We start from the raw sequence: 20,713 nt of genomic DNA, 5'->3' as shown, positions 1-20,713 counted from the left end.
CTTGAAGGAGGGGGTTAACATACACCAGGAAGTACACGGATATGTGGTAGCTCCAGTAGTGCGCAGTGTCCCTGGGATGGATTGGGGAACTGGCACAGGGGTTCATAGTCTTAGTGGCGGGAGGGACACTCTACTGACTCTAGATGAGAGGTGCAGGGAGAGGGGTTCCCCCATGGTTGAAGTCCTGGTGTGTGAGTGTGAAGACCGCCCAGAAGAGTGTTGGTTGAATGACAGAGACGGTCAGATACTGTCTTACCAATCTCAGGAGAGTAGTGTGGAGTACGTGTGCGAGGCACTGGATGGTGAGGTGAAGGATAGTTTGGTTAACCCTTGTAGGGGACGGTGTGATCCAATTGTGGAAGAGCCTATTGTAAGTCCCTGTTTTCCAGAGCTATGCCAACACCTGTTGGAGAGTGAGTTCTCTGACCCCAGGGAGCTCACATTGTAGGCAGACCGTTTGGTGGATTCCAGAGGGTCTGGAGAGACATCGGGGAGTGATCCCAAGAAGAGTGGTTCAGGTATCTTCCAATCCAGCATGGGGGGGGAGAGGTTCAGTGTAGCCCAGCTTAGGTCCCAGTATAGTGGGAGGGGTGTAGAGACTCACGTACTGTCTCAGTGGAGAAGGAGTGAGTGTGGGGCTGTGTGTCACAAGGTGCCCGAAACCCAGTCTCAGAGCCTAGATGGTTCTTTAAGGGAACACCAGGTGGGGAGCCTAGTCTGTCCTGAGGGGCTGCCCGTTGTGCGGGATCCTCTGGTGTCTAGTGAACTGGGAGTGTCTGTAAGCAGGCCTCCATCCGTTCTGGTGTCTGGCAGTGCCACTCTTAAGTGGAGGGTGCAGAAGTCCAGACTGAGGGGTGAGAGGGGGAAAGAGTCCCCAGTGGAAGAACCAGTGGGTCAGGGGCCAGCCAGAAGGGCTGCGTCCCCAGTGAATGACCATGGTGACACCACTTCTCTCCTGGGGGATCTTTGCGCATTTTCAGATGGACAGGGGTCAGGAGATCTCCGCCAGGCAGACTATCACACAACCCATGAGTTATGTGTTACCCTCGGGGGCATATGTGCTCCCCAGGGAGTCCTGGTGCACCAGGTGATCCTTCAACCGCATGGGTTGGTCCCGGGGTTGGAAAGCCAGGTACAGGTGTTGATTGACCTGGAGGAAGGGGCAACTGTAAAACGTGTCCTGACTGGTTGGTCTTATAGGTGTACCACTCCAGGTGGGAGGATACAGCACTCAGGACGGGGGTGCGGTGGGAGGGAGTCCTCGCCTCTGCTGACCCCGGTGCAGTCTGAGGGTTTAGTCTCTAGGTTGGAGGGCCAGGATCAGGGTGTCCATACCCCCCCACCCCCCCCGCCCCCGGACGCTCAATTGCAGGATAGAACCCCTGAACTGGTGGGTGAATTGAGCAGGACACCTGCCACAGGTGCCCTGGCAATTCTGAAAGGGGATACCACTCCAGGTGGGAGGGTACCGAGCCCCAACAAGGAGGAGGAGGACCGGGTGTGGGAAAGCCCACCCCAGTCTCCTGTCCAGCTGCCGGGTACGGGCCTGGGGCTGGTGGGTCAGTGCCAGGATGTCATCCCTGACGTGACAGGAGGGTGGAGTGGACAAAGGGTGCCAGGCACCTGGGTCTACTGCCCCCTGCTCCCTGAAGCCACAGAGGTTTGAGAGCCCTGAGAGGCATAAGGCCTGGGTCTCATCACTGAACACTGTCATTGGCCACTGTGGCATTTTGCTGTCTGTCTGTTGGGACACACCGGTGAGCAAATTAAGGTTAGATGCTTCACAGGTGATGTCCCCAGGTGAGGAAAAGGGTTCCACATGGGTTAGCTTGGTGGGCCCTGAGAGTATGGACAGAGGAATTGAAATGGGTTCAGATTGGAGTAGAACTGGAATATGCCGCTGCAGTTGCGGGCCAGGTCCAGGTTCTATCGCCCAAAGCAGGGAAGCCCATCAAGGTAGTGATTGGTCTACCCTGTGTTTTGGCTGGAAGGGGGTTGTGTTGGGACTTGGCCCTTTTTGTAGGGTCATTCCTAAACTTTTTGCCTTCCTCCTGTATTTTTTTCTGACCTGTTGTTGGCTGTTTTATGACTCTGGGCACTTTACCACTGCTGATCAGTGCTAAAGTGCATATGCTCTCCCTATTGTAAATTGATGTAAAGATTAGTGATTCCATGATTGGTTGGTTTGGTTTACCTGTCAGACCCTAGTACAGTGCACCAGGAGTGCCCAGGGCTGGTAATCCAAATGCTGCTGGTGGGCTTGCAGCACTGGTTGTGCCACCCACAGAAGCAGCCTGTAAAAGTGTGTCTAAGGCCTGCCATTGAAGAGCCTGCGTGCAGTCTGGCACTGTCATGCTGACTTGGCACGTGCACCCACTTGCCAGTCCCCAAGCCTTCCCTTTTCTTCATGTCAGACACCCCTATGGTAGGCCCAAGGGCAGGGTGCATTGTAAGTATAAGGTAGGACATGCCCTGGTGTGTGTGGCATGTTCTTAAAAGTGAATTACAGCCATTTTCGTTTTTCACTATTGCAAGGCTACCTGTTCTCCATAGGTGAATGGGCAGTTAGATTATTACATTTTATAATCCTAACTGACGCAAGGAACATGGTAGAAATTCGAATTTAGTATGCCTGAACTCAGAATGATAAAATACATCTTTTAGTGAAGTTGGTTTTAACATTCTATGTTTGAAAATACCACTTTTAGAAAGTAGGTATTTTCTTGTCTTAACCATTCAAACCTGCCTCTGCTAGGCTATGTATTCCTTGTCTGGAGTTTGAGTGACAGGAGCTGGGGAATTCCAGGGGGCTGGGGAATTCCCGGAGACAGAGTGAGTCAGCACAGGGCTGACTAGAGAGATCTCCATGTTGATGGGTGGGAGGAGTTGCACCTGGGACCTGAATAGGGCTGTGCTTTCCCTCCACAATGCTGGCTCCACCTCCTGTGGCGCGTCTGATGTCTCTTCCCTGCACTCTGAAAGTAAAGGAGGAGTCAGGTAAACAAAGTGCTCCAGGACTGACCAGAACCGGTTTGAACAAGGCAAAGGCCCCTCTGCCTTCAGAGGACAAAGGATTTTGGGGTATAAGTATTGGGACCCTGATCCCAAGAATTTAGATCACTTTGGGAAAACAAGAAGAAACCTCTGCTGAGGAGAGGAACCAAGAAGAAACTGAGGAGGGACTATCCCTGAAACTGGGGGATTGGCCTGTAGGGGTTGCCTACTGCCAAAGAAAGGAGAAAGGAACTTTGTGTGTACTTTCGCTCAACTCGTGAAGGATCTCCAAGGGCTTGGAAAAGAGCTTGCCTCCTGTTGAAGTCTCAGGAACAACATACTTCAACCCCCAGCTCCCCAGAGTTCTTTGGAAGTGCCTGCTGCTGTTTTGGGGCCTTCTGAGGGACTTTGTGTCGCAAGGAGCTGGAACCGTGACTCAAGAAAGAGAAGCGTGCCGCCGTCGGAGCTGTTGTCGTTGCATCGCGTAAAGGGGTGTCGCCGCTGCAGTTGTCACATCGAGCGGAAGCATCTCGCATCTTCGAAGTGTCTCGCAATGCCGAAGAAGCGCGTCGCCATCGCAGCCATTGTAGCTAACGCATTGCACCGCATCAAGAGAAGATTCTCGCATCGAGGAACAAGCGTGTCGCTGTCGCAGCTGCTGCTGTCGCATCTTGGATGATGCAGCTGTAGCTGACGCATTGCATCGCATCAAGAAAAGCGCCTCGCATCCACGGAGAAGGGTGCCGCCATTGGAGCTGTTGTTGTCGCATCGCGTAAAGGGTGTCGCCACTGCAGTTGTCGCATTGAGCGGAAGCGTCTCGCAACGTCGGAGAAGTGTCGCCGCCAAAGCCGCTGTCTTTGCATCACGTAAAGGGGTGTCGCCGCTGCAGCTGACGCATCGAATCGAGTCTTCTCGCAATATCGGAGAAGCGTGCCGCATCTGGAATATCTTCGTCTTTATTTCTTTGCACCAAACTTTCATTGCATCAACATCGTTGCAACACTTTTGTTGCCCTGCGTGTCGCATCTAAAGGTACATTGACTTAAAGTGTCGCATTTAAGAACTAAAGAGAACTAAGCTAAATTTTACCATCTTAAAGTAACAGTATTGTGGATTTTTGTTGTTTATGGTCTTGTGGTAAATCTATATAAAGAATACTTATTTTTTTATATAAAACCTGTGTGGTGTCCATCTGTAGTGTTGTCACTTGATTACTGTATGTGTTCACAAATGCTTTACATACTGCCTCTGAGATAAGCCTGTCTGCTCGTGCCAAGCTACAAAGGGGGTGAGCAGGGGTTATTTTAGGAGTGTACCCCTTTACCCTGACTAGAGGCGAGGGTCCCTAATTGTCACAAGTGCATACCTGTGCCAACTAGAGACCCCCAAGTCTAACACTCCTTAACTCTGGTGTCCATCTTCCGGAGTTCCGTTCTGATGAGGGAGACCTCAACGTTCACTGTATCGATACGGGATTCGAGAGAGGTACGCACTCCTTTAACCCCTTCAGTGCCCATGACGAGCTGGACTCGTCATGGGCTGCGGTGGCGCTGTGCCCATGACGAGTCCAGCTCGTCATGAACTCCGCCCGCTAATAAAAAGCGCGGCACTGGGCGGGGAAAGGGGCGGGCATGCAAGGGGTTAATCGCCACCATAATATCCTGGAGCGTCGGTTCTAGTTGCGCTTGGGGGGAACTCTGACTGTTCTGGAACCTCCTGGTGAATAGTATCCTGATCCTCACCAGTTTTGTCCCAAGCAAACTTCGCCAGCTTACTCTGTGCTGTTGCTTTGTTTCCTATTCCTCCTGCCATTGCTATCTATTATTGGTATTGTAGAGCTGAGTGACCGGGGGCTGGACCTGTTGCCGCTGCCTGCCCAAGGGACTAAGTCCTCTAGCGGCCTGTCGGTTTTCGCAGTGTCACCACCCCCGAACTTAGCTATGCACCCCTTGGAGTCGTAGATGCAAAAGGGGATATCAACTCCCCAGTATTTGTCACTGCGTGGATGTGAGTAGATAGATCAGACAGTCCGTCTTGTTTAATGGCTTTCTTTGTCTGCACTCCAGGTTGCAGGCGCAGCAATTCACTTCCAAATAAAAATAGCCTGTCGAAGGGCTGAGCTCGTCACCTCCATGACTTTATGGAGTTGCCAGGAAGGATCAACTGCTCGGTCAGTAAGGCCTGGACAGCAACGTTATGATTTAGCAGACTCTAACATACTGAATGTCTTCAAAAGCCCAGGGGGATAGTTGCACTTCCCAGAGTTCCTAGGCCCGACTAGTGGACTCACCTAAAAATCCCTGAGCCTACCTCCCACCGTAGGTCCACAATTGTACACGGGCCCTCCTCTGTAGGCTAGATCTGTTCCAGCACCTCCCGGAGCCTTAATGGATTGAGCTGGCAGGCCCCAGTCCACCGTCATGCCGTTGTGCACTTCCCCCCCCCTTCTGGCAGTGGTAGCTAGACCACTGTTAATGGATGTGGTCCCCCCCTTCTCACCTGTGATTGCACCGATTAGGTGCGTTGCTATTGTACGTGAGACCACACACACCATGCTCCTCCCGCAAGTCAGCTGCCGGGGCCCACTGATCACCGGAATCACTCCCACAGCCTGCCGCACCTTGTAGGCCACCGAGGTCACCCTGGCCCAACACCGCTGAAGGAGTCTGTGCTAGCCCCGCTCAGGGCTGCAAACTGTAGAGGCCGCACTCACCCGGACGGCGTTCCGGTTGTCCCCCAAACTGAGGATCCTTTGCCGCAGCTCCCTCAATTAAACCCCAGCCCAGCTCTGCACGGCCACGACTGGGCACGACCCTTGCCACGCCATCTCGGAGAGTCAAAGCTCCAAATTCACTTGTCTGCAGTAGTCCAGGAGGTCTTCAGGTTTTCTGCTCCGCGTCTTGCAGTGGGATTCTTCCGTGGTGATTGGCGTTACACTCTGCTCCACAGAGCTTCATTATAGTTCGCAGTTCACTGCCGCCATCTTGTCTCTGCCTCCGCTTCCCGGCTTGAAATATTTCCCGGGCTCCGATTGAGCACCGAGTTGAAATTACTGCATATTCACACACCCCTGTGCATAGGGGCCGGGGTCTCCTCCTCCCAGAGCGTTGTGGTCTTGATTGAAAGCAGGATATTAGCCAGATAACAGGAGAGGGCTACGGAGCCGCGCTAGTGTGTAGCCATTCCCGTCAGCTGCAGGCCTCTCCCCAGTCCAACCCTTTTTAACATCTATATGGCTCCACTGGCGGGAATCATCCAGCCTCATGGGTTCAAGGTGGTGTCCTATGCGGATGATGCTCTGCTCCTTTTGTTTTTTTTTTACTGAGGGCAATAGCAATCTTCAACAGTCTTCTCAATCTTTTCTGGTGCGAGTGGCACAATAGATTAAATTAAGCTGCTTGAAGCTGAATGTGTCTAAAACTGAGGTTATACTCTTTCACTGTGCCCCCACCTCCTACTCTGGTCTAGGGTTTGTTGGGAACTGGGTTTCCATCCATCTCCGGTGGAGCAGTCCAAGAATTTAAGGAGTCAGATTTGATAGTGACCTTTCTTTTGCCCCCACCAGGTGAAGGGTGTTACTGGTACTTGCTTTTCAATTTTAAAAAGCCTAAACCATTCTTCAGTCTGCTCCCTTGATGTGCAAGGAAAATATTTTGTTACCCCCCTCCTCCCCCTTGATTATGCCACATTCTTTATCTTGGCCTTCCAGTGTACCTTCTCCAGCTGGTTCAGAATGCTCCTGCCCAGCTTCTCCTTAACGTCCCCAGACAAGACTCGATCTGGGGTTACTCAAGGACTCTACATTGAGAAGCATCTCTCTAGAGTGCCTGCTATTTACCTTTGGCGCTTTTCTCCACAAAGGACCTGTTTACCTCTGGAACCGAATTCAGCATTATGTTCATACCAGAGCTTTAAAGATCCTACAATCAGCTGTTGCTTGTGGTTCCTCCGATGCGGGTGCCTGTCTGGGAGCCCCCTCCTTTTCTTATGTAGCCCCTAAACTTTGGAATGCGTTGCCATTGCTATTTGGGCTGCGCCCTACAAACCCTCATTTAGACAAGCATTAGCATAGCCAATAGGTTGCGCTTTTGGGATCCTATAAGTGTTTAGCCATGCAACACATTATCCTGGGTGATTTGCATTTTTTGAAGAGCAATTTCAAAACCATCTAAATGGAGGCATTGGCGGTGATGAGGCAATGCTTGGGTTCACCATTCTTAGGGAGCAAGAAAGACATAATAAATGGCGTCAACTCCTTGTTGGGGTAGTAAGCGTACATAATTCCAATATAATACAATTACCAACAAAAACACTTGGGATACCTTGTCTGTCATACCACTTTTCAGTTTTTGTTAAAGAATTCAAAAGTTTGGACTGTGCATCTGTTAGCTTTGGAATTACACACTGATGTGTAGTGGTATTCTCTAGACATAGCTTTATTTTTCCAGCAGTCGTTCAATGGCATGAAACCACCATTAGGGTGTTGCAGTCTCCCAACTAGAGGCACCTGGTGATATTCTTCCCAAAATGTGTGATGGCTAAACTGTGTTGCAACTTAGCCCAAGGTCACACATGGTGTCAGGGTGAATGACTCCGTTCATGACCTACAGCCTTATGCACTTCCCCTGTCTCAAGGTGACTACAGGAAAACAAGCAAGAAAATTATGTTTTACTTATCTCTGCCACGCCCAGCCGAACACACTGATGCCTATTACTGAATCGCAGGAGGGTTTAGATTAAGGACAGGAAGTAATGGCGCTCAAGCAAGTACGCAAAGGAGTCTAGGGTGTGAACAAATGAGTACGGTGCTGCCAGGTCAGGGGAAACCAACCCAAACAAAACAACCCCTGCAAGTGTGTAGGTCAAGACCCACACTGTATATATAGAACCAAGTCCTGTGCATACGTATTAGGTTGATGGTTTTAGTGTGAAAACCAATATTGGCAAACTTTTCTTCCAGAAATTATGAAGGTCGACATCAGGAGTATCTTAATGGGGATTTTTATATGAATCCAGATCTAAACCGAAAGAAAAACCAGCCGACAAGGGTTTCGTCACAACATGGTACAATTGTGACTCTTCAGGGCTGTATAATGGCAAACGGTGGCATGAAAGTCGCAGTACCGGTGATAATTCCAACCCGGTATCGACAAGGGTTAATTGAAAGCTAAGGACAGGCGGGAAGGGTACAGGTGGTCCTTCCCCGGTGTCTCAGCGGTACTTGAGACATGAGCGAACGGAAGTGTAGTGGCCCACTACCCAGGAAATCTAGACGTGACTACTACACGCCGGATGTGGTCCGTCGGCTGCGCTGCCGCCTCTGGTGCAGGAAACCAGGGTTCGAGCCTCGAGGTCGCGTCCACATCCTGTGATTCTGGGCAAATCACTTAATCTCCCCGTGCCTGAATGTGTAATGTAAAATACGGTGCTATGTAAAGCGCTCCAATACCTTCGGGTCGAGTTCGCGCTATATAAATATGCAACAAAAAAACTTTTAAAAAACAGGGAGCTTAGATCTCCCTTCTACACGTCCGTTCGCTCGTGTCTCAGTTCATTTAGTGTTTTTTTTTTTTAAAACCTCTGCCACAAAGAAATTTGCAACAGGGACAAATGTGAGTAAATCTCTTGTGTATTTTTTTTAAGCTGCCACAAACTGGCTGCATTTTAAAATACCTAATGGGATTAAAGCCTCGGCTGCAGAAATCTTTATTTCAACAATTTCAGAGTATAGTAAGGATAGGATAACTCTGGTGATAAATGTACTTGGAATTATCTATTTGTCGTCACAGGTTTGACTCCTCATGGGGTAGCATACAGCGTTAATGCGCCTACTGCAAATCACAAAGTTTAACATACAGCGCTCATATTTATGTCTTATAACTCACTGCTTTTGTCATTTTGTTAGCATTTCATAAGTTCTAATCTTTTTATTCGAGCACAGTGAGCTATGAATCGACATGCAAACTGTTGCATAGTAATAGCAAATTAGATATTTATCATTATTCAAATTATTGCGTTCGTTATGCGTATGGGGCGGTAGGAGATTACGAAGTGAGTTTTCAATGCAATGCCCTCCAGCTGTAAAGGGGTGTCTGTGTCAGAAGAGCTATCTAATGGGGACCTCATCATGTGGAGTCTGGCTTTTCAAAACGATTCAGGTACCAGAGTGGGATGGTCCTCCCTTAATCTGTCTCTTTTCATGAAAGTTTTGAAAGGCAGCCAGACGGCTTTACATTTATCCATTCTGTCATGTAGTGTAGCCATCCGTTTCTCCAGTGCATAAGCAGCCCATAGTTTCCACCGCCGCAAATGTGGGAGACGAGTAGCAGGCTATTTCCATACTTGGAATAGCGTGAAATGTGCAGCTACTAAAATCTGCCAGTTGAGTTTACCCCGTGGTGTGGTTAGGGGTGTTCACTGGTTTCCCTTGGGTCGCCCAGTAATACAGTTAAGGGATGCAAGTGGATCGTAGCTCCCATTATCTGTCTTCTATGTGAGCGGATTTCTTTCCACTATGCTTGAATGAATCTGCAAGACCACCACACATGGAAAAGGAGCTTTTCTCGCCACAATTTATCCAGCAGTTCTCTTGGCTGAACATTGCATGCAAAGCGATACCAAAGGGGATGATGGACGGAGCGTTTGAGCAAATCAAACACTCACCCCCGGTCAACTGATCTGGGTTTAATCCATCATTGCATGCATGCATGTCGGGGATAGATACCACCTATATTCATTTTCTTTATGCGAGATACAAATGGAGGTCTTTGCAGCTCTCTGCCTTATCCCTTTTATCTCATGGCCTAGGTCCCTCATCCATGGTCCCACATAGCTGTGTTTACTTCAAGGTACTAGCTCTGTAATCACTTGTTACAGCCAAGTTATCGCTGGCAGGCCTAGCTTATTTGCACGTCTATTCTCAAGTGAGGTTTTCTCCCTCTTGGCACCCGCCTAATGGAGAAACTGTGTGAGCTGAAACTCTTCCTCCCTTCCTAGTCCCCAATCGGCCTGAATCTCTGTACTCCTATAACAAGCTATGCTCCCGAGGTCTCCCAGGGCGGGAGGATGCTTGTAACCCTTATTTTTCCCATGTACCGCTTGCTGTACATTTCTTACACACTCCTTCCTACGAGTCGTATAATATCTGTGTGATGTAAAGTGCTCTTAAACCCTGCATTGGGATGGGTAGCACTATAAAGGATATTTAAAAAATAAGTGCTATATAAATGATTAGTGTAATTACTCAAACAGACTGATACGTCTGACATTCTTGAAGTGTACTCCTATCTCTTGCATATGCAGGATGAATAAATGCCACTAAATCATAGTTTCTCCTAAGCACTTATGAAGTGACAAGCTGAGTGACTTTTTCCCTATATGGCACTTCCATACAGGTATTAGACTCCAAATAGGCAAGATGAAACTCCCAAAAAAGTAGGGCTGATGGCCTTTTAAATGAGAATTTTGTGTTGGCCCCAGCTGGAAGTGAAACTAAGAAACCCTCTTACCCTTCGAATTCAAAGCAAAGTGCGGGCGCTGCTGAATGTATGTTGTCAGCACTGAGCCAATTTAGAACAGAAATGGTACTGGGAAATGCACCATTTTACATCAATTTTTACAAACTTGGGGGTTTGGGGGGGGGGGGGGGCGGGGATGACGCGGCCCCTATTCGCTCTCCCAACCCTTAATCCCCTGACTCTCCCTCCCTGGAGAGCATCTGCTTGCCAATGTTCATTATTGGTCTTGCACCCCACCACTTTCAAATTCCAACAGCCACCACTGCATTTCAGGGTTACTCACTGTAGAACTCGGGACCGCAGGTAGCCTAGCTGACCTTTTTATGTGGTTTATCTGACTGAGCACAAATATCCAGCAGAAACAAACAGGCTAGCATTTATTGACACAAAAAGGAAAATCATCCTAGATAGCACCTTGCACCACTTATCTGTAGGAGCACAATGTCAAGGTCAGCAAACCTGTGTACATGACAATCTCCTCAAAAATCAAAAAAGTGTTTTATTTCTAACATTTGGAAGTGTTAATACCAGATTGTATCACTGCATTGAGTGCCGCTTATTAGAAGTGATAGTTTTCAAACATGAACTTAGAAGCGTTCGTGCCCTACCCCCATCTCTAACGACAGTGACATCAGTGAGACAGGCAAGTCGGCTGTCATGTGCACCCACTCTGTGGCCTAGGTTGTTGTTCTACGTGGAACAACTTTACAGTCTATTAGATCAAACTGAAGAGAAAGGTTTGTACAGCACACATCCCAAACCTGTGTATTTCAAGGTACCTCATGGGATAATAAATAGAAAGGAGGCAAGATGAAATAAAATCAGTGCCTAGTGTCAATCAATCTGGGCAACTGGGATTGATTCCAGGTTTTCTGGTGTTACATTGTGCATTTCAGCCACTAGCTGGGTATCTTTTTCTTTCTTGCTTTACATCATAAGAGAAGCCACATGAAGGCTCTGTTCATTTTGGACTCAAAAGTCCAAGAGAACGTTAAGCTGAGCGAGAGCAAGGCCTCTGTCCCCTTAATTGCCATTACGTGATAAAGGCTTTGGAGGAACATGATTTGACCATAACCTTGGGTGCAGCTGGGGTGTCAACACAACAGTGCTGGACTCCTTATTTCAAGGTCCATAAATACCTCACTGCACCACATTTTATTGAGTTGGCTATGACACTGGGAGGCAGATTTATCATTGAGTTGTGTTGCCAATGTGCCTCAGAAAGGGCTGCAAGGGAGATGCAACTACTAAGTCAGATTTATCAAGCAACGCAAAATAGATATCTTTTGATTCGATTGCTTCTGCATTGTCTGTTTCTATTGCACAAATGAGGCATCTTTATGTCAGAATATATGATAGATTCAAAAGGGCACTCCGTTTCTTCAGTTGTATTGTCTTTAGTGCTTCCACATGGTTCTTTGTACCATCAATGCCGTCTTCACATTCTTTCACTGATGTAATCTTCTCCCTGCTCTATACGTGTGTTCAAAGCTATTATTTTCACACTTTCAAAAAGTTTAAATAAATTTTTCAGTGGACTGGAATCTGCCCTCAAGTAATTACCAGTGGCAGGAATTAATTCAGGCATTTCGTCCATCACATTTTGTATTCTGCTCTATGGCACCCTAAATGCGACAGGTGTTTCCAGTCATTACAGGTCCTGTGCTCACTGTGTCAGTGGAATGAAGAAGCATCTGACGAAAGAGCCCCAAATAGGCCAAAAATTGTCTTGGGTTGCTTGTGCTCCAGCACAAAGAGGACCTGGCTTGGCATTTCAGGCTGGACAATGCTTATTGGAGCAGGACCAAGGTAAATTTGCATAAGGCTGGGTCTATTCTGAGGTGGCAGCGTGAGAAAACAAATGTTGTCATGAGATGCAACCCTGAGAAATTACCAGTGGCTAAGACTTCTGGTATTTAATCCATCACTTTTAGTATACTATATTGTACGCACTGCAGCATACCCTCCAAGGTCCTGAACAAATTTGACCACATCACTCCCACCTTTGTAAAACCCCACTTGTTCTCTGATCCAGCCGCATCATCTTCAAAACCAGCTGCATTATCTACAAAGCCATGACAGCCGATAAGCCTGTCTATCTGTCTGACAAGATCACCATCTCCTGTGGCTCTTGGCACACCTGCAGTCAGGACACCATCCGACTTGAGATGAAGAAGTGCCAAAAGGTGAAAAACAAGGCAATAGGTGTTGCACATGTCTGTGCACTCAGGATCTGGAGCAAAATCCTCATATCCATCAGGACTGCACAAACCTACAGTTTAGGAAATAGCCCAAGACATGTCTATTAAGGACCACTACATCACGATGCAGTATTACTGCACTCTTGCACCTTGGAACCAGCTACCCGTTCAATCACACGTTTACTATTTTTTCCTGTGACTCTATGCAGTGTTTCACTGCCTTTTGACTAGATTTTATTCTATACAAATACCACACACACAAAAAAAGGACACATACGCCCACCCGTCCCTGCCAGAAAAGGGGATTACCTTAGTTGCCTATGTGCTCTTTGTTGAATATGGTACTCAAGCAAGATGCTGTCACTCACAGTGAGAAGGCTGAACCACTACCAGGGCCGGACTGGGATCGCAACCAGCCCTGGCAATTACATCCAACCGGCATGTGAGATTGGGGGGGGGGGTTCTGGCGGGAACACTGCTGCTGGCGCTTTTGTTACAAGGGGCTGATTTTGCAGCACTGCTACAAAACCGGACCCTAGTAAGGAAACCGCCCCCCACCGGTCCAAAACCGGCCCACCAGGGAAATGCCCAGTTCCCGCTACAGCCAGTCCAGCCCTGACCACTACCCAATGCTGTATGCTGAGTTGGGGAAAACAACAACAATTGCCAATACTGATGATAAATTCACATCATACTTCAGCCAGGTGGAAAAACTCAGTCAATCTGCACCGTTACTAATCAGTAGTGTTTATTTTTCGAACCTTATTTTAGTTCATTTTTGACTTTTTTGTCTAAAGACCACAATATTTTTTGTACAGAACACCACAAACGTCTATATAGAATAAAATTCAAAAAAAGGATTATACCACAATCAAACAATGACCTGGCAAATTATTTTTGGCTTATCTACCATTCATACTCGTATCTCATCTATCATACCACATACCCCATTCACCAACAACTTGCACAAGCCACACAGATTCATTCAACGTCCTTAATGAAGCAAAAAATTATAAATTAATAAAGCAAAACCCAAACAAAGAGAAAAATTGTAAATCCAATTTAGTTGTGCATATCAAATGAACAAATCCAATAAATAAATATGCACAATGCTGAGTTGGGCATATGCAAAATTTGAATACGCTACACTAGACCAATGGATGAAAAGGGCTGACTAAAACTGACTGAAAGCCGCTCTGTGTGTATATATTTTTCTTAAAAATTGGTTTTGAAATACAAAAGATCTTAGCTAATATCAGACCCAAAAAGGCTCCTCGATTTCTACCCCAGACACTTTAGGTTTTAGGAACATTTAGATTCCTCAGTGGGTATCATGCAAACACATTTGGAGAGGATTAGCTCCCTAAGTGAGGCATTGGTACATGTTTTCAATCTTCTTCAGACATCAGTGTGATCTTTTCAGACACTTTTAGGTGTGATGGTCTCTTCGATCCATCTGATTCCCTTGATTTGCATATGGAGGAGGGTTGGCAGTGCTATCTGGCTTAGAAGTGTGTTCACTCTGGAGCGTCTCAATTATAGATCATGATCCCGAATATGTGCTGGCCGTGTCTTCAGTGGTGGATGCTTCAATCCATCCCACTGAAAGTGGCCCCTTTTAAGGCTTTGCCTCCTTTTATCATGAGGACAATTAGGCAGGTACTACATAAAGTGCCTCGGGGTGCACAACGAGCTGTGTGACCACTTCCTGCTCCCCTGGGGCACTTTTGTATTACAGAAGGGCCCCCTGTAATACAGATGGCGTTGGCACACCTGTAAAGCCAGAACTATCATTAAGGGATGCTTGCCTCTGCAGCCATGTCGTATTATGGATGCGGGCGCAGAGGCAAAGAGGTAGTTATGAGGTGCAAAGATTATGCACCACAAAGAGGTGATGCACAGTCACTGTGCACCAAAGAATGACCCCTGCAAAGTGGGAACAGGAGTCCAATGCCCTGCCCCCTTCAGACATCCTCTTGGAGGTCGGTGCTATCACTCAATGAACCTGCCTGTAGAGGATCTCTGTCCTTCATTTGAACTGCAGGCACAGTGCTGCCTGCACTGTGAAAGATGGGATGCTGCTTCAAATAGCTGCTCCTCCTATCCCTAATGTGCTGCCCTTGAGGCAGCCACAAGTTGGCGTCAGCCTCTGGAGAAGTGCATTATATGTAGGCGAGTGCGCTATCCCTGCTAATGGTGCCCCCAATATATTTGTGCCTGCAGCAAAAATAACACCATATGACTTTAGGAAAAATTAATTATGCCACGGTGTATTCGAATCAATTACATTTTTTTGTATAGCGCAAGAGCTGCCCTAAATAAGGGCATCCCGGTACTATGACATTGCACTTGAGAAAGGAGAGTTAATTGGTTTGAAAAGCAAAGTTTACAGAAGCTTTAGGAAGGACAGTTCAGTTGATGCATGGTGCAGTTCCAAAGGGAGGGAGTTCCAGCGCTTGGAAATCAGTAGACAAATGAGTAACCGCCCAGTTTGGAGTGTCTCAAATGTGGGACCATGAGCATCCTGGTCCCTGATGATCTGAGGGGTCTACTAGAGGAGTAAATATGGATTGATTTCTAGAGATAGTTGTGCTTGCTAGTTGCCCATTAGTGTAAATATGAATTTTGCACCTGGATGTCCCGAGAAACCCTTTGCTACAAATCTGGTTGTGTATTAATTCTTCCAGATATAGAGCAGCGCTCTACAGAGTGCGAGAGTAGGTGCGTACTGTGACGAGGACACAGGAGTAGGTGGCAGTAGGATGTAAACCTGATCTAAACCTGATCTAAATTCAGATGCAAACTTGGCAACAGATAGTTTTACTAATTGGGTTCAATCCACAATAAACTCACTAGCACCGGAAAAAAAAACGCACTAGCAAGCGCACAAAGAAATCAGAGCCCTAGTTCTGTGACGCCTTGCACAAACAGAAACAACTCTGTAGAAGAGCTGAGAGACGCTGGAGAAGTAACTACTCAACAGTTGATAAAACCTCATACTCCCAAGAACTGAGTTGGTATAAAAAGTTGATATTGGATAAAAAAAAAGTTGTTTTTCAGAAAAAATACATCAGGCCGGTAATTCTAGCAAAGCTCTTGTGCAACATTAAAGGAATTAGTCAAATTACCTGAACCACAACAAAATTATCACAGTGTGGCATTCTGTAATCAACTCGCAGGGTATTTTAGGGACAAGGTGCAAACTATTTTTAAATCCCTCACAGACCAGGATAACAGTACGGCTGCCTCCTCCATTATTACCCCCCAATGCTCCATTAATGTCTTCAATTCTTTCATGTCACCTAATATAGAACAGATCTCGAAGGTGATCAACTCAAAAAAATCTGGAGCACCTTTAGACCCCTGTCCTCCAAAAATATATCATATGGCACATGATAATATCAGTGAACAACTCAGTATACTTTTTAAACTAATCATCACATCAGGTATCTTTCCAGATGCGTGGAAGACACGTTCAACTCTTCCTCTGTTGAAAAAACCTAACCTAGATCCCAGTGATAACAGTAGTTATAGACCAATTACGAGAATTCTCTTCCCAGCTAAAATACTGGAAAAAATTCTCAAATCCCAACTTATGACCTTCATTTCCTCGGCAGACTTGTTGGATTCTTCCCAATATGGGTTCCAACAAGGGCATGGCACAGAAACTGCCCTGATCATGGCAGCAGAGGAGATACGGGTGATACTAGACACCGGTGCCAAGGCCGCCTTGATACTGTTGGATCTATCGGCGGCATTTGACACTGTAAATCACGATATTCTAATCAAAAGACTCCAAGAGGTAGGAGTTAGGAACGCTGCCCTCAATCTGATCAAATCTTATCTGAACAACAGGTATCAATATGTTCAGATCGGCAACTCCTGCTCAGAGCAGTTTACTCTGCCGTGTGGGGTGACCCAGGGCACCTCATTAAGCCCCATTTTATTCAACCTATATGTGACCCTCTAGCCAATATCATCAGGCAGTTCGGCTTCACACTTATCTCCTAAGCAGACGACGCCCAAATTGTGGTGTCCATATCTAGCAGCCCAGAGGAAACAGCTGACCGCTTTAGCCAATGCATGTCCCACATAAATCAATTGATGGGCACAAATTGTCTAAAACTCAATGGGACTAAAACAGAGGTTCTTCTATTAGGATCTGTTACCTCCTTTTGGTCACGGATCTGGTGGCCTCCCAGTATGGGAGATCACCCCACCCCAGTCCATAAAGTGAGGAATTTGGGCATCATTTATTATAACAAACTGACCTTCCAACGCCAGATCAACAAGGTCATCTCCCAGGTCTTTCTAACATTAAAATCCATCCGTAAAATACGCACTTTCATCCCTCCGGAAGCAGTAAAAACATTAGTGACGGTGCTGGCCATGGCAAGACTAGATTATGGAAATGCTTAAATTGCAGCGGGTGCAGAATGCAGCCACAAGATTACTGCTGAACATCCCCAAATTTCAGTCCATCTCAGAAGGTCTAAAAAAAGGATCGAGTTTAAATACTTATGTCTGGCGTACAGAGCATTGTTTGGAAATGGACCAGCGTTCTTGAAAAAACACCTTACATGGTACCTTCCATCCAGGCATCTACGTTCAGCACATAACAAACTCCTCCAGACACCAACATTTTAAAAAGCGAGCTGGGGAGGAAGAAGCTTTGTCCTGGGTACAGTGAAACTTTGGAACTTGCTCCCGCTAAATATTAAAAACTGCCCAACGTTGATTGCTTTCAGAAAGTTGCTAAAGACATGGCTATTCTCAAACTAAGCTACACCATCTCCAGCTGAATCCCTGGTACAGCCCTCCACACAGCGCCTAGACGCCTTTGGGCATTTGAGCGCTATATAAATCCCATAATCAAATGGATGACCGCATGTGCATGCTAATCTTGGGCCCTTTAAGTGTCAATGCTACACAAAGTTTAGCATGGGTGTGATAACAAAAAGTTTCCTGTAGCTAGGGAAGGTTGATGGTCTGGGTGGGCCTATGAGCACAAACCACCAGAATGATTGGACGTGTGGATCGAGGATGGAAGGACATGCCAAGTCTGCTGGAGTTTGAATGTTCTAGATGTTAGAGATGTGTGGAGATCTTAGAGGAGGATGGAGGAGCATCTTAAGAGGCAGGTACGTTTCGCCTCCAGGAGTGCCCCTGCCCTGTTAAAATACTTCCAGGTTGGAAATGGGCGCAGGGATAGCAGAACACCTGGATAGGTGGGCACAAGATTCATCCCAGGCCACTGTCAGATGGTGTCCTGGGGAGTCTGGTGCCCCAGCGGCTCAGAGTGGGAGTGGCCCTGGACCAATTGGTGACAGTGTGATGCAGTTCCGATAGTAGTAAGTGGGCTCAACCCACTGAGGGTGGACGGGTGGTAATAACACATCGCACACAATTTCTATGAATTCATGGCTGTTGATTTTATTGTCCTACATTAAGTTTCACCCGCACAAAATCCTCGGGAGTAATTAAAATAGGAAGACCCAAAGGTAAACTGCTGCAGTTGTTGCAGAAAAAGATAAAGCAAATGTATGTTGCATCAGCTAGGGTGCATCTAGTTAAAGAATCATGCGAGGCACAGGAACGTTTGGTTCTCAGTTGAGTATTGCATAGCCTAAATTCTCCAACCCTTCAAAATGCTTTTCTCGCTTCTACACATCACCACAAATACCATTTTCAAGATGGACACATCCTGCTCCTGTCCAACTGCAGAACATGCTGGTCCAAGTCTAGCAGTCAGAAATTGACTCACAGCTTTCCAGTACTCAAATGCTTTGGAGACCAAAATGGCCATCTAGAATTTTTGTGGGCTGTAAGTGGTGGCCAGCTCAGATGGTGGAGAGGAGGAATGTGCAGGCAGCGGTTACTAAAGTGAGTCATGCAAGCAGCCATCGTGCACGTTCGCTGGAGAATGCAGCAGAAGTTAGAGGCGTCAGAAGAGGACACGCCTATCCTTGATGTGTGGTGAAGAATTACTAGTTGTACGTCCATTAACTGCCGCTTCTTCCCCCTTTTTCGTCCTATTGTCCTCGCATCTTCAACCCTGGAAGTCGGTGTCCTAGCCTGTATTTGAGTGCTCTCATACAAAGAGACATGGCAGCATTGCGTCACTTCCGTGCTGTCTTTGCTTTCTTCATCATTGCTCACCAAAGCTCACTGCGTCCTGAAATGAATCACAAACACACTCTGGTTATAGATTAGCCTGCATGTGGAAATGACATCCATTATAAGTCACAGTGCTACGTGTCAGAGATCATTTTTTTGGGCTGACAATTTACAGTGAAATTTTCCACGGACTTGAAGGGCCGTGAAGTTCTGAGGCTCCGGGTCAAGGTGGGCAAGGGGTGGCTGACTCCGATAGATCTCCACGCACACATGGAACTACAATCGAAAGGGGATGATAACACTGGACACCTCAGATGTTGGGTTACAGGTGCTATGTGTTGTTCATAGGTGGTTTCATCATTTTAGATTCATCTCTGGTGATTGGTCCCTTAATTCTATTTTTTTTATTATTATTTTCTCCTATTATTTTCTCCTATTTTTAGGTATTACTTTCAGGAAAATCAATGCAAATTTTTTTTTTTTTTATTGTACATGGAGCACACCACCCACATGTCCTTCTCGCTTAATATTTTGTTCTGCTCTTAACGTTAAAAATATTAATTAGTCTTTTGTAAATATGCCATTTTTTATTTTTACTCTGTAGACATCAGAGGAGACAATGTTACCTCCCCTTGTCCATAACCTTAGCTTTTCATGTTTTGTTTTATCGTTAATCCCTTATGTGGTACCATACCCTTAATTTAAACCTTACTCTGAAAAAAAATGTCTTGCCTGTCGCTTCCCAGCTTTTTTGTCTCCAGTTGTGTTGTCCTTATATTATTATCCGAACATTTTTGTGAGCCTAGGATATAATACCCAAAAAAACAAGTCTCTGGGCTGCTAGGCATTTATTTGTGCTCCTAAATCTAAGCGCATTTAACACAACATTCCACTATACATCACTTAGCTATCCCATAATTTACTGTAAATCGATTTTTGGAACAATTGTGGACCATGAGCAGCTTTTCCTGAGGAACTTTTTTAGTGTAAACTCATTCAGGGTGACTTAGGGGATCCAATACAGTATAGGCTAGCTAGTCCCAAACCCGGAGCAGCTCCACATGCCTTTAAAGAGGAAGACATCTTGCTAGTATATAAAAGTGGGAACCCAGCAATCTTTTTTTCTTCTATCCCTTCTCCCAGCACAAACAGCTAAAATCACCTTTGCCTGTCCTTGCTGTCCCATTATTTTAAATGTTTGGCCCCTGAACATTTCTTTTGGTTGAAGAAGTGTTAAATGTAAAAGAGGTCCGGTTGCGGTTCGCGTCAGGCAGCAACATGGAGTGGGGGAGCAACATGAAGGAGACGCAGGAGGGCACAGAAGCGCCTTGCAAGGACAAACAAGAGCAATATGGGGATGTGGGGGCTCACAGAAGCAGAATGCAGAGAGAGGACAACATGAGCGTGGGTAGGGACCAGAAGCACATCGGGTGAGAAACAAAGCAGGGGGGCATAGCAACTAATGGGCGAGAGTTGGGGTGGGGGAGAAAGGCACATGGGTAAGGGAAAGCGACACAGAGTGGGGGGAGAGGAAGCTCATGAGGGAGACTACTTGAGACCACATGCACTCTCATGGAGTGCTTCAACAAAAAGAAAAAAGTAGCTTCTAAAGCAAGAAGGTGGAAGGACTAAAGTACTTGGGCTATGCTCCACGAGAAGGCCAAACACAAGAAGAGGAAGTGAATCCCACACGTGCTGACAAATAAAAAGCAAATGAGAGTGACGATGAAGCCAATCAATAGTAAGCAGTGGAATGACTGTAAGCCCACTTTGAGCTAACAAAATGTCTCTCAAGCGACAGCACATGTGCTGCCTCAGGCGAGACTTACTAATGAGGTTACTCGTTCTACTTGGAGATTTGATTGGCCCCAGCTTAAACACAT

General features: G+C 46.6%; 1 protein-coding gene across 1 annotated transcript in view; it reads right to left on the bottom strand.

The window, feature by feature from the left end:
* Positions 1-18,126: 18,126 nt before the first annotated feature.
* MAMDC4 (MAM domain containing 4) overlaps positions 18,127-20,713 on the bottom strand; it is a 394,635-nt gene continuing 392,048 nt past the window's right edge. Inside the window, exon 29 of the mRNA XM_085611032.1 lies at positions 18,127-18,888. Within this exon, the coding sequence (XP_085467158.1) occupies positions 18,862-18,888 (27 nt within the window). The 3' untranslated portion in view covers positions 18,127-18,861. The remainder of the gene's footprint in view (positions 18,889-20,713) is intronic.

Source organism: Triturus cristatus, chromosome 1_2, assembly GCF_964204655.1.
Source record: "Triturus cristatus chromosome 1_2, aTriCri1.1, whole genome shotgun sequence".
Classification (NCBI taxonomy): Eukaryota; Metazoa; Chordata; class Amphibia; order Caudata; family Salamandridae; genus Triturus; species Triturus cristatus.
The sequence above is the reverse complement of the archived record's forward strand: the minus strand, read 5'-3'. Positions and strand labels throughout refer to the sequence as shown.